Source organism: Elephantulus edwardii, unplaced genomic scaffold (genome assembly GCF_000299155.1).
Source record: "Elephantulus edwardii isolate Elephantulus edwardi_28Jun2011 unplaced genomic scaffold, EleEdw1.0 scaffold00116, whole genome shotgun sequence".
Lineage (NCBI taxonomy): Eukaryota > Metazoa > Chordata > Mammalia > Macroscelidea > Macroscelididae > Elephantulus > Elephantulus edwardii.
In genome coordinates, this window is record NW_006399866.1 from 4084650 (window position 1) to 4100378 (window position 15729).

The 15729-nt window shown below is 40.8% G+C and overlaps 1 protein-coding gene across 8 annotated transcripts in view; it reads right to left on the reverse strand.

Annotated features, from left to right (window-relative positions):
• Positions 1 to 3422: 3422 nt before the first annotated feature.
• The window catches only part of ODF2 (outer dense fiber of sperm tails 2), a 41492-nt gene continuing 29185 nt past the window's right edge, over positions 3423 to 15729 (reverse strand). For 3 of the 8 annotated variants that reach the window (XM_006892500.1, XM_006892495.1, XM_006892499.1), the window contains exons 14-16: positions 13131 to 13241; positions 12864 to 12968; positions 11505 to 11834 (exon numbers count right to left, since the gene is read on the reverse strand). In XM_006892500.1, coding sequence (XP_006892562.1) covers positions 11613 to 11834; positions 12864 to 12968; positions 13131 to 13241 — 438 coding nt within the window. In that variant the 3' untranslated portion in view covers positions 11505 to 11612. Of the gene's footprint in view, positions 3680 to 7755; positions 7882 to 8428; positions 8592 to 10286; positions 10388 to 11504; positions 11835 to 12863; positions 12969 to 13130; positions 13242 to 15729 lie in introns of those variants that run through there. The other 5 variants (XM_006892498.1, XM_006892496.1, XM_006892494.1 and 2 more) reach the window with 4 other exon arrangements.

A 15729-nucleotide genomic window follows, 5' to 3' on the forward strand; every position in this document is an offset into this window, starting at 1 on the left:
AGCTTCGCTGCCTGCAGGGGCCTGGAACTAGTGTTTGTAGCAAAACAAAACCTCGAATCAACCGCCCGGAAGCCGACCCCCACTTCCGCTTCCAGGTCAGGAGCCCGGACGTACCGTCATATAAAAACTACGCGCCACGCCTCCTGCGGCGTGCCCGTCCCCCGCTCGCTTTTCTGCGTGGATGGCAGTCTTTGGTGGTGACCAAGCAAGGCGGTTTGAGGAAAGTTCCGTTTTGGTATTGCGTAAAACTTACTAGTGTTGACTATAAGATGGAGATATTGGAACTCCCGGACAGAGCTGGTGCAGTGTGAAATGGGAAAATTGTCCACTTTTTTCCTCTAGAAAATGACGGTTCCTCAAAAGGTTAAACATAGCGTACGAGACGGCAATTTTATGTTTAGATATACACTGAAGAGAAATTAATACACTTGCACAAAGACTTGTAAACAAATGTTATTTATTTGTGACAGCCAAAAAAATAAAAGCCAAATACACAATTATCCACACTATTCCTAACAGCCAAAAAGTAAAAACTATTCAAACTCTAAAAATCATTCAAATACAAAATGGGGCATTACCCATACAATAAGTAATTGTTGACATGTGCCCTCTATTGGAACTGCCCCTCCAGTGGGTTTTCAGAGGTAATGTATTACCACGTAGTGATTGCCCATCTTCTCATGGAACATGGTGAATTGGAACTGTGTGCCTTTAGGTTATCCCAGTTGCTGGTACCACTAGGCCACCAGATTGTGCCACAATATTACTCCGCCATAAAAATGTGAACCTTGAAAAAATTCACGAAAGGTCACGTATTTATTATGCCATTTATAGGTCGTCCAAAGTAAGTAAATCATAGACAAAGCATATGAGAAATTTCCAGAGATTGGAGAGAGAGGGAAAGAAGTATGACAGCTAACAAGTGACTCATTCATTGCCATGGAGTAGGAAATGATTCACAGATGACTCTCTATTGGGTTTCTGAGGCTATAATTACACAGGAGATAATAGTCCATCTTACTTCCAAGGAGCCACAGAGAGGTGCGTCAGTTTAGCAGCGCAACTCTCTGGTCTAGGCCACCAGAGTTCCCTTTTGGGGTAATCAAAGAGTTCTGGAACTAGACAGTGGTGATGGTTTTACATTTCTGTCAATATACTAAGAACTGCTGGACTCATTTTTAAATGCATATATTTTTATTTCAAGGAAAAGAGTATGATTCAAGAGTATGATTTAAAAAGTTAAAGGAGGCTTTTTTTTTTGCATCCCTGGATGGGCTAGACTCTAAAGGAGGCTTTTTAAACCAGGAACCCACTTTATGTCCTTTTTATTCCCCATAATAATCCGTGGGATCGCAGTCTGAGGTAGGAAAGCTTCTTTCTGGAGTTTGAATATGAACATTTATTCTTCTCTAACACATTCCTTGGACATGTGACAAAAATATTTTAAGAAAAACAGAATGTTATTTGAAAAGCCTTTCCAATAGATCCCTAGAGAGAGACGTTTATCCCACAAAGTTATATACCAGTCCCCTTCACAGAAATGGTGGTCTTTTAAAAACTTCCTGCAAAGTTGGCATTGACTCATACATAGATAGTTGTGATTCAGTGGGTTATGAAGGCTGTAAATCACACAGGAGAGTGTCTATTTTTTTTCTTCCATGGAGCAGCTGGTGGGTTCAAACCACCAGAAAAGTGAAGCCTTGAGGTCAGCAGTGTGACTTCTTGTGGACTATGCCATCAGAGCTTCCTAGGTTCTAGTAAGGCAAAAATTAGTTAAACAGGCATGTATTTGTACTCATGTGGGTGTTAAGTTTGCCAACTGTCTTTCCTTAGGAATATCTTTCAGACATTCTAAGTTCAAGTCCATACTAAGGATGTGAAAATGGGCTTGGTATTGGGGCAAAAATAGCAAGTATTTTTGCTCATTATTTTGTTTCAATTTACTTTCCCTGACAAAGTTAAAAAACAAAAACTCAAAACCTGGAGAACGGGAAGATTTCTCTGGTCTATGAAATCCACTTATCCTAAGACCCTTTAAGGACACAGAGGAATTTACTCTAGAATTTTGGACATGGATTAGAATAAATAATTGAGAGGACAAGCCTAGATTATTTACAAGGCCAATCTAGCTACAATGGAAGGGTCAGAGTTCAGCATAGCAGCTCCAATTTTATTCTTTTCTCTGTTAATTTTTTTCCTTAATTCTTTTAAATACACAGAAATATGGATAGAACAAAACTAGCCTATAATATTACCTTTCAGACATTATTTAACATTTTTTTAATAATTTTTATTTATTTATTTATTTATTTATTTTATGTGTGTATCGTCAAATTGGATCTGACTGGTACAGGAGGTGATTTTTCCTCCTCCTTCAGCAGAGCATCTGGTGGATTTGAACCGTGCACCTCTGGGATTGCAGTGCAGTTTCCTGTCACTAGGCCACCAGAGCTCGCCTATTTAACATTTTTAAAATAAGTTATCTATATCTCCTTTCCAACAATTAAAGTGGTCTGCCCCAAAAGCTAAACAATGATTTACAAAGTTTGTTTCCTCCAGATTATCTCCTAGGGTTATACTATGAAAATATACCAAGGACAAAAAACCAACATGGGTCAAAATGAAATGAAAATGAAAAGCCTAATGTTTCATGTTTCAAATGCTTTAAAAATGTCCATGAGCTCTCCTGTAACATTTCTGCAAAGTATTTCCAGGGTTTTATTGATCATTTTTGGAAAAGGAATGGGAAATGTAATGGAAATCATTCAATAGAGCCTTAAATACTGATGATAAAAGTACAACACAAATATTTCAAAAATATTTTCCATAGACACAAATCAGGCAAAGAGAAACAAACAAACAAATCAATGAGACTGGGGTAACACTTCTAAAAGTTCAATAGGCCATGAACCATAGAGTGCCCAAGAGTATCTATGGTGAAGTGCTTTCAGGGCTGAGGGGACAAGGGACTTCAAGGAAACTCTTGGGCATGAGACGCTGTCAATGAACTTGGGAAAGGAGCCTTGGAAAAAGCACTGCAGTCATGAAATACAAAGTGGAGATACTCACAACTCAGGAGGAGGGGGAGGGATGAGGATGAAGGCAGACCTCTGGCTAGTAGCCCCTGCTGATTCAAGTCAGAGAATGTGCAGGAGGCAGATTTCCCAAGAAAGGAAGGCTAAAAGGAGACTTGAGGAATAGGCTTAGCCAAATATTCTCTGGGGAATCCTGCGTTAAAATCTGGTAGCCTAGGGAAGTGAATTTAAGGCCTGTCCGGGTAATTTAAAACTTCTATCAGGCAACTGTAGAGAGCCAAGTAGGGTCATGAAGAACCACGTCACTCTCACACTGCTTGAGGGAGCTTTCTGGAGCCAGTAGCCAAAGACAAAACCCTGAAGATAGAGGAAAACCCACAGGCTTTCCAGATATGGCTTGACAACTCCATAGTTTCACAGCAACAATCAAGGCTCCCACCCCAAGACAGAACACTTCAGGGAGGAGGAGATCGGGATCGGATAGGGGAGCTAGTCAAGTAAGTATTAAAGGGACCATCCCCAAACACATTGGCATATGACGACTTGAGGAACTGAACATAGTTCTGCATGCTTCTATTAGTGCTCTCTGACTGCTCCAGTCGATCTTTTAAGTCCTGTAGCCGGCTCTGGTAACGGCGGTCCGCCTAAGAAAAGAAACAGTGAGAGCATAGATCAAGTGTAGGGGGTGAAGGCAGAAGTCTGGTGGCCCATTCTCTCCTTGGCAACATTAATTCACTGTCTGGAATGGTCAGTTTCACTTTTCTGTCTTCCCCCCATAGGTTTCCTCCCTCTGATGTCCACATTCCCAGTGCCAGGCATACCAGCATATGTAATCAGAGGTATGCAATAAAGACCCTGAAATTATATACAAAACTGGATTTGAGTATTTGATGGGATAGTTAAGTCCCACGACCTTCATCAAATTTTCAAATGGGCTTCCCTCAGAGCCAAAAAGGTAAAGACCAGAGGAAAAAGAAAAAGAGAGAGAGAGAGATTGTATGGCTATGAGTAATGCAACTGTGCAGTCCTATTGCCTGGATTCAGTAAGACTCCGTTTCCCTTATTTATAAAATAGGGATATAACTAGAATTCAGCCATTTAAAAAAACCAACTTCCTGATAATCATCATTTCCACGATGTTAAGAAAGAACAATCAATATGAAAACCTTGCCTGCCAAGAAGCCCAGCAAGACAAGCTGAGAGAGAGGGGGGGGAAAAAAAATACCAGAACCAGGAGCTAAAGCAGCAAGAGATAATTAGCAGAGAGTTTCATTTCCCATAACAGGGCACTATGTAGTAGAGAGGCTTTGCCACACCCAAGGAGCTCAGCCACACGGAGGGCATCAATACCAGTCAGTAGTGCCACTGCAAGAGGTAAACTGTAGAACCAGCAAAATATAGACACAGTGGCATCCTTTCTATTTTTCTTCCTTTAGAACCCAACAGAAGATCTATAGTCAAAGAAAACAAGGAAGACTAGACCAAAACATTCCTCTATGCAGGTCTCTGAGTTTCAAGCCAAGCCTCAGTTAAGGAAAGGAGAGGCAATGACAGTAAACTGATCAAACATTTATGTTAAAACAGCAGCAAAAAGAATTCAATATTTGGGGCAAAAAATTTAACAGAAGTAGAAGGCTTATATACTAGAAACTACAAACACTGCTGAAAGAAAGAAGGATATAAATAAATGGAGAAATACTTCTAATGTTCCTAAACTAGGAGATTTAATATTGTTAAAAATGGCAATACTTCTTCAAATTGATGTAGAAACAACATAATCAATAGCAACAATCATAGCAAAACCTCAGCTGGCTTTTTGCAAAAACTGATGAGTTAAAATTCCTATGGGAATGAAAGGGACCCACCCAAAATAGCCAAACCAAAAAAAAAAACCAAAAAACTACATTTGAAGATTTCATGCTTTTCAATGTGAAAACATACAGAACTGGCATGAATAAAGATTTATCTACTAATGGGATAAATTTCCAAGCTCAAAAATCGGCTCTTCATTTATAGACAAGTGATATTCAATAAGAGTGCTAACAATTCAAAGGGGGGGGGAGAAGTCTTTCAAACAAATGGTATTAGGACAACTGGTTATCCAAGTGAAGTAGGACCCTATCCTATATCCTATACAAAAATTAAACTGGATCATAAACTCTAAATGTTAAGTGCTAAAACTGGATGACTCTTAAAAGAAAATTACGTATTTTGGGGCTAGGAAATTATTTCTTAGCTATGACACCAACAACACAGATTCAGCTCAACTCATTGTAGTTGAGTCAGCACCAACTCAGCAGGTTTTCGGGGCTATAAACAATCACATGAGAGGAGATAGCCCATCCTTTGTAGAGGGGATGAGAAATTCAAACAACTGCAAAGGCTCCACCTTTGGGTTAGCAGTGCAACCTTAGTTGACTCTGTCACTAGAGCTCCCTTAAAAGCACAGAAGATAAGGAAAAAAAGAGATAAACTGGGATTCATCAAAATTTAAAATGCTATGCTTCAAAGTACATTACTAAAAAAACCCCATACAATTACAGAATGGGATAAAATATTTATAAATCACTGATCTGACAAGGGATCTGTAGCTAGAATCTATAAAAAAGAGCTGTTGCAACTTAACAATGAAATGAAAAAGTATCCAATGTTAAAAGTTGGGCAAAGATTTCTCTAAAGAAGACATACATAAATGGACAGAATGATGCTCAATCAATATTGTTAAGTCAGTAGGGAAAATGCAAATCAAAACTACAATGAGATGATATTACTTCACACTCACTGATTGCTGTCATGTGCTGTGGGGTCAGAATCGACTCACAGCTCACACAGTAGGGAGTTTTCAGAGGCTGTACACTGCACGGAAGAAGATTAGACATTTTTTTCCACAGAGCAGCTGGACCACTAGGTATTTTTTAAAAAATAAAGGAAATCATGTTTTGTTCAGGATATGGAGTGACTGGAACTCTCAAGCACTGCTGGTGAGAATATAAAATAGTGAGGCTGCTTGGGAAAAGAGTCTAGTAGTTCCTCAAAAAAAAAAAAGAAAACAAAGGGGGGGGGCTCTGGTGGCCTAGTGGCAAGAAGCTGCACTGCAATCTCAAAGGTTCATGGTTCGAATCCACCGGTTCTTCCCCTGGTGGAGGGGCAAGCTCCTCCTGTTCCAGCTGGATCAGATTCAACTGTACATGAAAATAAAAAAAAATTTTTTTAAAGTTAAAAAGAAAAAATGCAAGCATAGTTGACATATGCTAGGCACTGAACCACAAAAATTACGTGTTTGGGGGGAGCTCTAGTGGCCTAGTGGTAAGGAGCTGCAACTACAATCCCAGAGGCTCACGGTTCGAATCCACCAGATGCTCTGCCGGGGAAGGAGGGACAATGTCCTCCTGTACCAGTCAGATCTGATTTGACGGTACACTCACACAAAAATAATAAAATAAAAATTAAAAAAAAAACTATGTGTTTGGCTGATACCTGGAAGGTTTTTAATTTGAACACACTCTGTGGCTCCTTAGGAGAAAGCATCATCAACTTGCTTTAGTAAACAGTCTAAAAAGCCCTTTGGAGGCATGCAGCTCTGTCCCATGGACTTGCTATGAGTTACAATGAACTTTGTAGCACCTAACAATGAGTGTATAATCAAGAGAAAGGAGTGAAAACCTGTACTAAACAGCTCATGGCAACAATATTCATTAAGTAATAGTCATTAAGAAGCAACAATCTAGTTGCACTGCAATCTCAGAGGTGCACGGTTCGAATCCACCAGATGCTCTGCTGGTCAGATTTGATTTGACGGTATAAAAAAAAACATGAAATAAAATAAAAAAAGTTTTAAAAATTAAAAAATAAAAAAATTTTATAAAAAGAAGCAACAATCTACATATTCCTTAATTGATGAGTGAACAAAATGTGGTATACATCCATATAATGAAATATTATGTGGCAATGAGAATAAAGCTCTGATACATGATACTACATGAATGAACCTTAAAATCATTGTATAATTCCACTCATATGACATGTCCAGAACAGACAAATCCATTGAGAGTTTATTTATGAATGAGTCCAGAATTTTTAAAAAATGTTCTAAATTCTTATTGTGGTGATAACTTTACAACTCTTTGAATATACTATGGCATATGAAATTGTATCTTAACAAAGTTGTTAAGAATATGGGGAAGAAATCTGTAAGAAATTTCCTAAAAGGTGGCGAAGTATATGAAGAAGAAAAAAAATTAGACAATGGTCCTCATTCATTCTTCAAGCCTAGAGCTCAAATTACACCCCTGACGCAGCTTTCAGCCAAACAATACAGAGACCTAGAAATTGATCAATAATACCAAGGAGAAATGTGTTACTAGATGCATCAACTATGCAAGATGAAAAGGGCAGCATTTGCCCAAGTATAAAGCTCAGATGTCAGGAAAAGAGAGGAAAGAAAGATGAGTGGAAATAGAACACACAGGAAGGAAGCAGAAGAGTGCTTACAATGTGGAGACTGTAATCAATGCCAGGAAATAACATGTTCCAAAACCCAATTTACTCTGTAAATAACCAGAAAAAAGTTTAAAAAAATAATAATAAAAGAAGAAAAAAAAATCATGTCATATTCAATAAAATAACAATGATCACTTTGCCCTACAATCTACAAGGAAAGATAAAACCTCAACCCCTCTTTCTTCTCTCCTCTCGCTCAATGCATGCCTGCCTGACTCACATCATCACGGCTCCGCCGCAGCTGGCTAAGTTCTGTTTTAGTCCTGCTTAGCTGGGTCTCAAGATCCAGGATTTTGTTCTGGGATGCTCGCTCCTTGGAGACTGCATGCTCCTTGGTTTGTTCCACCTGCACAGATGACAGAAAAGTAGGCTGCTCTTTGTGACCTGCAAAAACCTGGTAAAGCAAAGGCTGGCCTGCTCCCACTATTGGGTCCCACAGAAAACATCTGCACATCAACATGGAGCCCCTGGGATTCAGTGTAGAAGCAAACTGAGGGATTGCTCCTTCTGCATTTATTTTTATTTGCCCTTTTCAAATCCTAATGTCCCATGAGTCTTCACTGAAGATATAGAAGTCCTGCCGAAGTCCCAATCAAAGCAGCAATTAAATTATATTCATCATTAATAAAGAACTAAGCCCATGACAAGTTATTTATTTGGTCTTTATAATAATAAAATTATGAGGTGGGTCCAATCATTCCTAGATTTTTAGTTTGGTTTTTCTTTTAATTAATTTTAATGAAAATTTACAGAGACTTAGGATTTTCATTCATTGTTGCACTTATCTCCCTGCCAACCCTTCCCTCCTCATTCCTAGTTTTAAGATGGGGAAGTTGGCTCAGATAGGTGATGTGCTAAATTAGGTAGTAAGTTAGTAATGAATTTGGACTGACCTGCCTCCTAGCATCTTCAATGGCACTCTCCAACTGTCTGGCCAGGGTCCCACATTCTCTTGTTTTCTCCTCCAGCCGCAACTGGGACTGGTGGATTGCCTCCTCCCTCTTGGCAATCACCTGGAGGAACTCGATGTTCTGGGCACTGGTTGCTTCCAGTTTCCTAGGTGAAAACAACCCATCAGATCTCATCTCCCTACCTGCTTTGTTCTACCCCACAAAGGGGCTGTCAGCCACTCTTGGATCAGGGCTCTCATCACGCCGAATCTCTAAGGAGCCAGAGGAATAAGCCAAAGAGATCTGCGGGTCAGCAAGACCAAACAATCGTATGGCTGGAGAAGCTGGTTAGTGGACAGTATAACAAGGAGAGAAAGCAAACATGGAATGACCATGGACTGTGCAAGTGTGCATTTCATCACAGGTAATACAGCAACTTGCAGCTCAAGGAGATGGCTATCATTATCCCCATTTTACAGATGAAGAACTTGAACCTCAGACAGGTGATGTCAACGGCCCAAGGTCAGTACAGGTGGCAGGCAGTCTGTCTTCAAAACCCTAGAGTCAAAAACGTTTAGTGTTCGCTACTGCCTCTCATTAGCAAGGAGTTCCTCAGCTGACCTCTCCACAGCTTTTATCTTTTCATGCCAAGGAGGAGCAGTTGACTATCTCAATGCATTCCAGAGCAGCTTCCATTTTAAGGAGCTGTGGAAGTTCTGCCCAATCTAGTTGCATCCCCAAGGTCAGGAGGGTAAGAGAACACTGAGTTCAAGTCCCTGCATCCAGGTGCACCCACCAGTGTGGACAGTTACAGCTTCCAAGGATTTCAGGAAACTGAGGCCAAACCACTGCAGGGGTTCTCCAATGTGCTTATCATTTTCTAGATGCTAACATACTGAGAAACCCTGGTGACATAATGGTTAAGTTCCCAACTGCTAAGTGAAAGTCAGTGTTTCAAACCACCAGCTGCGCTGTAAGAGATATTGCAGTCTGTTTCTGTAAAGATTTACAGCCTTGGAAACTCTATGGTTCATGTCTACTTTGGCCTATGGGGTTGCTGCAACTCAGAATCTGCGACAGGAGCAGAGTTGGTTTGGTTGGGAACACACAAGTTGAAGACAAGCAGCTAGAAGTCTTGAGTCACAGCTTTGCTAGAATTAACTGGGTGACCTTAGGCAAGTCACTTAGCCTCTTCAAGCCTCAGTTTCTTCATATTTCAAATTGTATTATCAGTTAACATATATGGAACCTTTCTCAATGCAAATACAAGTTATTTTCTGGGTGAAGATTCACAATAACCCCATCAATTGGACTATTACTCCTACCTTGATCCCTTTCTCAAGAGGAGAAACTGAGGTTCAAAGGTGTTAAATGATTTGTTCAAGGTCACACAAAGCAGGTTAAGTGACAGAGCTGGGACTCAAGGCTTCTGATTCCAACAGGTGAACTCTCCACCTCTGATTGCCTCCAATTGTCCACAAGTAAAAAAGAAGATTCAGACCAGAAAGCTATCAAGGAAGGATGACTGAGAACAGAATGAGGGAGAAATGCCCCCAACACAGTGTACTGGCTGCTCCACTCCAGCCAGGCCCTGCTTAAAAGCAGCATGTCTCTGACGTCTGCAGGTGGTCTGATCTCGATCACACTATTGTGTGATACTCCCCCAAGGCAAGAGACCACCTTCTTCTCTCCCATGATGCTTACCACTGAAATGGAAGCAGCTGCTTCTCTGAAGTCAGCCCAGTACCTTCCAGGGCCTTGAGTCCCTTAAACATTTCAGCACGCTAAGCACAAAGCAGCTAAGTGGCTGAAAGTCTCAAGTCCAAGGGAGAGGACAGAGATGGGACCAAGTGCCTCTAACCTCTCCAGTTCATCCACCTTCAGACTCAGCTGTTTATTTTGCTTCTGGGAAGCCTGATGTTTCTCTCTCGCCATCTCCAGCTTGTCCCCCTGGTGTTCGATCTAAAATGACAGGAACACAGACTGGTTTATGAAAGAAATTCCCCGAACAGCCCTCCCTTTTCTCTGTGACCCAGGACAGGTGCACGTTGCCCTCAGCAGGCTCTCAGTTGTCCTCTCAGTGCACAATCTGGAGGAGAGAGGACAGCAGAGAAAGGTTAGACTCAACTCCCAAGGCTTTTCCACCCTGAGAGAAGTGATGCTTTCTTGATCAGGAAAGGCAACTCAGTGGCCCAGCTGGGATCCAGGGCAGACATGAGAAGATACAAGCAGATGTAGCCTAGTTGACCCAAATGACAGCCGATGGAACAGCCGTCATTACCAATTATGTTGATAATGATTTCTTTATCCCTTTGACCAGGGACAAGTGTAGGCAGTGCAACAAGAAATGTATTGATACTTTCAGACTAGCAAGTTGGAGAAGTTAACCCGAGGGTTGCTTTATGCAGAACCTTCAGCCATCAGAGTTTGAATGAGAAGGCTCAAATGTACAGGGAAAGTAGACAACTTAAAAGTAGGGGCTTGGGAGCCAGTGGCAGCTTACATGATTAATATTGTGACCTTAAGAAATCACTTTCCTTCTTTAAGCTTTGGGCTCTTTTCTGTAAAATGAGGATAATACCCATAGTTCACAAAGTTCCTGGGAAAATTAAATGAGACAATGCTAGTAAACTCTATATCCCATGTAGAACACAGAGCAGCTATTAAAAAACTGATAGCTACATTTCTTCTTAATAAAAAGCAGGTGAAGAGAAGGGAAAGGATTGCCCAAAGCCATACTGTGAGTGGCATGTAATTTCTTGGACAGCATAACCCAGATAGATGCAGGTTGGTTTGGGGAAACAGGAAGCCTTCTTTCAGGACAGAATTTAAGGCAAGCAATGCACCTACTAAGAGCAAGCAAAGACCTTATTAAAGCTATAGAAAATCGTAAGGGGGAAAAGAAACTGTGGCTTGAGGTTGTCTTGTGTTCATGGCTATGTGGCTAAGGACTCCAGCAGATGCAAAGAGCAAGAGGCAAGAAGAAATGTGGAGCCCACAGGGGCAGGTGACTGCGAGAGGGCTCAATTCAAACGAATGAGACGGCTCTGTTATCTATAATCACTATGTGCAAACACGAGGTATTTGGCACACCAGACTTTTATTTCACAGCACTGATGATAGCTCACTCCTTTCAGAAAGCGGCAGCCAAGAAAAAGAAGAGATCTTCCCTTGGGGGCCATGCAGCTCATCTTGGTATGCGGGCCCCTGCTCGGGCCAGTTCGTGGGACCCTTTCTGCCAGTCCCTTACCCGGCTGCGCAGGTCTGATATGATGGCTGTGAGGTCAATGTTCTTCCTCTCGTATCCCTGCAACTGATCTTGGCACTCGGCTAGCTTAGCCTCTGTAATCTTGAGGATATCAGGTAACTGCTGCAGGTCAGCCAACTGGGACTGGAACTGCCGACGTGCCTGGAGTAAGGAGAAAATGCCCACCATTGGGAAGGTCCTGGCTGCTCAAGGAGCCAAAGTCCTTTGGAGTTAGGGAAGGGCTGCCCTACAGTGCCAAGAAGAGAACCCTGAAAAATCCACATGCCTGTTCTCACTGTAGATCACTTAGCAGGGCTCTAGCTTCTCTCTGAGGGGAAAACCTTGAGCTTGCTGCTCATTCAGTCATTGAGTAACAACTGTAGGCATTGAATTCATGAAGTAGGTGATATTTACCCCTACTTTATAAAGAAACTTAGACTCAAGGAAGTTATTTGCCCAAAGTTACTCTTCTATCTCCAAATCCTGATGGAATACAATCACCATGTGATAAGGTTTCCAAATCAGAGGGTTAATAAGCCCAAAATTATTCTGATCTTGGACTCAATCCATCTCCTATGTTGCCACTGAGGGGATCCTTTTGGTTTGAAAAGAATAATGGTCTTTGGGGAATGGGAGAGCAGGTATATGTTCTGGTTAATATCCACTATATAAGGCAGTTCTAATGTCAGAGTCCACAGAGAACTGCACTGCTACCCCACAGATGAAGCCTCTCTAGCACTTCTAATCCACCAATGACTCCAACAGAGAAAGATAGGCAGTCTCTTCCTATGAGATTTATAGCCTCCCACCAACAACTAGAGGGTCAGCTATGAGTCCGTTTGATCTCAACTGCAAATTTTTGGTTAACACAAGTTAAAAACACCACACAGAATTAATTATGCATGCCTAATTCCTATTAGTCCTACAGATTTTGAGTTCATCCATTTGGATATTTTGAGGAAGACAGTTATTTTTTTAAAAAAAAAACAAAACAAAACATTGAGAACAAAAACTAAGAGGAGAAAAAGAGTCACTAAAAAGAGGAGACAAGAAAAAGGAGAAAGGAGAACATAGACTCAGTAGAGTGCTCCAAATCACCAATGAGGAAGCTATTATGTCTGATTCTGGGTCAGAGGCAAACAAGGACAGTTGGCCACCGAAGGAAAAGGGGACAGGGAAGGGGAGCAGTACCGCTTCAATTTCTTTGTTCATCTCATCCTTCAGGATCTTGTTCTCTTTGTCACAGCGTTCGAGCTGGGCAGCCACTTCATCTGCCTCCAATCTAGTCTTCATTACCTGTGAGCCAATAATATATGAGGTTATATGGAATAGAATAAAATTTTGGTGAAAAACACCCTACCTAGAAATGATATCAAGGAAGCCTCCTAGCCAGAGAAAAGAGAAGGGAGAGAAATTTGCTCCTTTAAAATGAGGGTCCAAGGCTCTTGAGAGACCTACCTGACTCTTATAGTTGTCAATCATTCCCTCATAGTTCTTGACTGATGCCTTCAGCTGTTGGACCTCCAGATGTGCCTGACTGAGTTTGTCCTCCATTGGGGCAAAGCTAGCCTAGAAAAGATGGCTTGTAAGTAACCAACAGGAACTGTTTTGGATTATAGGACTATCCTACTTCAACTTCTACTCCAAGAAGCCAGCAGTTTAAGAGAGATAACAGGGTAAGACTTAACCACCCCAAGTAAATACAGTACATAATTATGAAACAAAATGAAGAAAAAAGAAATCATTAAGCCTTGACATTAGATTATCTATAGGTGTGTGGCTACTTTATTTTTCATAACAAATGGAGTATACAATACTTACTACTCTGCAACCTTTCTTATGTGTGTGTTACTATTATCTTCTAAAGTTAATAAATATCCTCCCTACAACTCAAATAACCACCTCAGGAGATTGGGACAAAAATCAACAATGGTGTCTCAATATTGCATTATAATAAGCAGTCTTTGAAAATAAAGAGATAGAGATCTGTAAACAGACCTAAAGAAATGTCGAGGAAATATGATTTCATGAGAAAAGCAAACAGCAGATTGGTGAACAGATGTTGTAGAGCATATAACTATGTCTCCCAAAAATATAATGCTATAATGTAGATGTTACATATTGACTCTCCCATGATCTAACAAACCAAATAGCTGAAAGAGGATAAAGAGTGAAATGCAATATTCTTTACCCCCATCAAATAAGGACATTTCCCTAAGGTGTGGTCTCTAAAATAAAAGGGAAAAAGAGCAGGAGGGCTCAGGACCAGAAAAACAGTGGTGCAGAGTGAGGTATGTGCCCTTTTGGTCCCGGGCCTGTGCTAGGAAGCTCCTTGAGGCTGGAAAAGGCCAGAACACAGAAAAATCTATAGGTCTAGGAATGCCTGGCCTACCGATGCTGACAGAGACAAGGACTTGCTTCCACTTTTTTTTAACAGTCCATTATACTATATTTTTATACACATACTCATTGTAGTAAAGTAGGAACTGACTTATAGCTAACGCTCCAGAAGGTTTTGAGAGGTTGTAAATTTCATGGGAGGTGATTGCCCATCTTTCTTCCACAAATAAGCTGGTAGATTTGAATTATCTGCCTTTGGGCTGGCAGTACAACTCCCTACTCACTAGGCCTCACTAAGCTTGTTTTCATAAAGTTAATTCCATCCCATGGTGACCTAATATGCGTCAGAACATAACTGGGCTCCATAGAGCTTTGGATGAATAATAATATTTCAAAAGCAGATTTCCAGGCTTTTCTTTTGAAGACCCTCTGGACGGAAGGAATCAAATAATTAATTTTCAGTGTGCATTTACTGAGTGTATTTCTTGATAGCATACTATGTCAGGACTTACTCTCAACACTTTGTGTGCATTAAGTTATTTAATTTCACAAAGTCTATTGAGCAGTGTAATTTTTGTTCTTATTTCATAGACAATCCAATGGAGCTAAAACATAGTAAGGTTTTAATTCAGTCTCTTTGGATCCCAAACCCCTGGGCTCAGAGATATTAAATCATATCAAATAGTATATACTACTAATAGTTTTTATCTGACTAAAGTTTACAATTTATCTGTGTTTTTCAGCCAACATGTGATGTCTAAAGTGGGGGAAATGGGCCATTAATGCATAGGGCCACCATTATCTCTCTGAAAGGGCTAGAGGAAATGAGAATAGCACAATCCCTCGCTGTCTACCCCTCTTCCACTTTTAAGAGAGGGAGACCAGGCTTTCCCCTAGAGCTAGCATCTTGAATTTGGACTTCGAGCCTCCTGAACTGCAAGAAAATAAACTTGTTAAAGTAATCCACATCTATTCAAACTGCACTAGCTAACCAAGATAAACGTGTATGTATATGTACAATAATATTGGGAAAAATGTCATCTGCTGTTAACAAAGACACTCTTTCAGATGTGGAACACAAAAATGTGCAACAAAAAAAAAGTGCAACAGTGAATGAATGGAAATGCAAGTTCTTTATAAACTTTCAATTAAAAAACCAAACAAAAAAAAGTGAAACACCAGACCTTCACTTCTACACCACATTTCTATAATGTTTCTAGCTGTTTCAATGTTTACTATGAATATACTTTGTTACTCTTGTTGTTTGATACTGTAGAGTCCAGCATGACTCATAGCAACACTGTGAACAAAAGATGTGAGCCCTATTCTATCCTGTGACATCCTCACACTTCTGGACACACAAGAAAGAGCCCATTGCAGCAGTCATCATGTCAATCCACCTGGTTGAGGTCTTCCTCTTCTTCACCGACCCTCCACCCTTCCCAGCATCATGTCCATCTCCAAGGAATAGCCCCATGTCCATCTCCAAGGAATAGCCCCTACCAGCAACATGCTCAAAGTATGTGAGGCAGAACCTCATCATTCTTGCCTCCAAAGCTGCACCTTCTTCAAGTTTCTGTTTTTTTCTCTTGTCCGTCCATGTGATGTTCAGTGCCCTCCCCCAGCACCACAGCTCAAAGGCATCAATTCTTTTCCTGTCATCTTTTTTCAATGTCCAACACTCAGATGCATAACAAGTAATTGGAAAGACCATGGC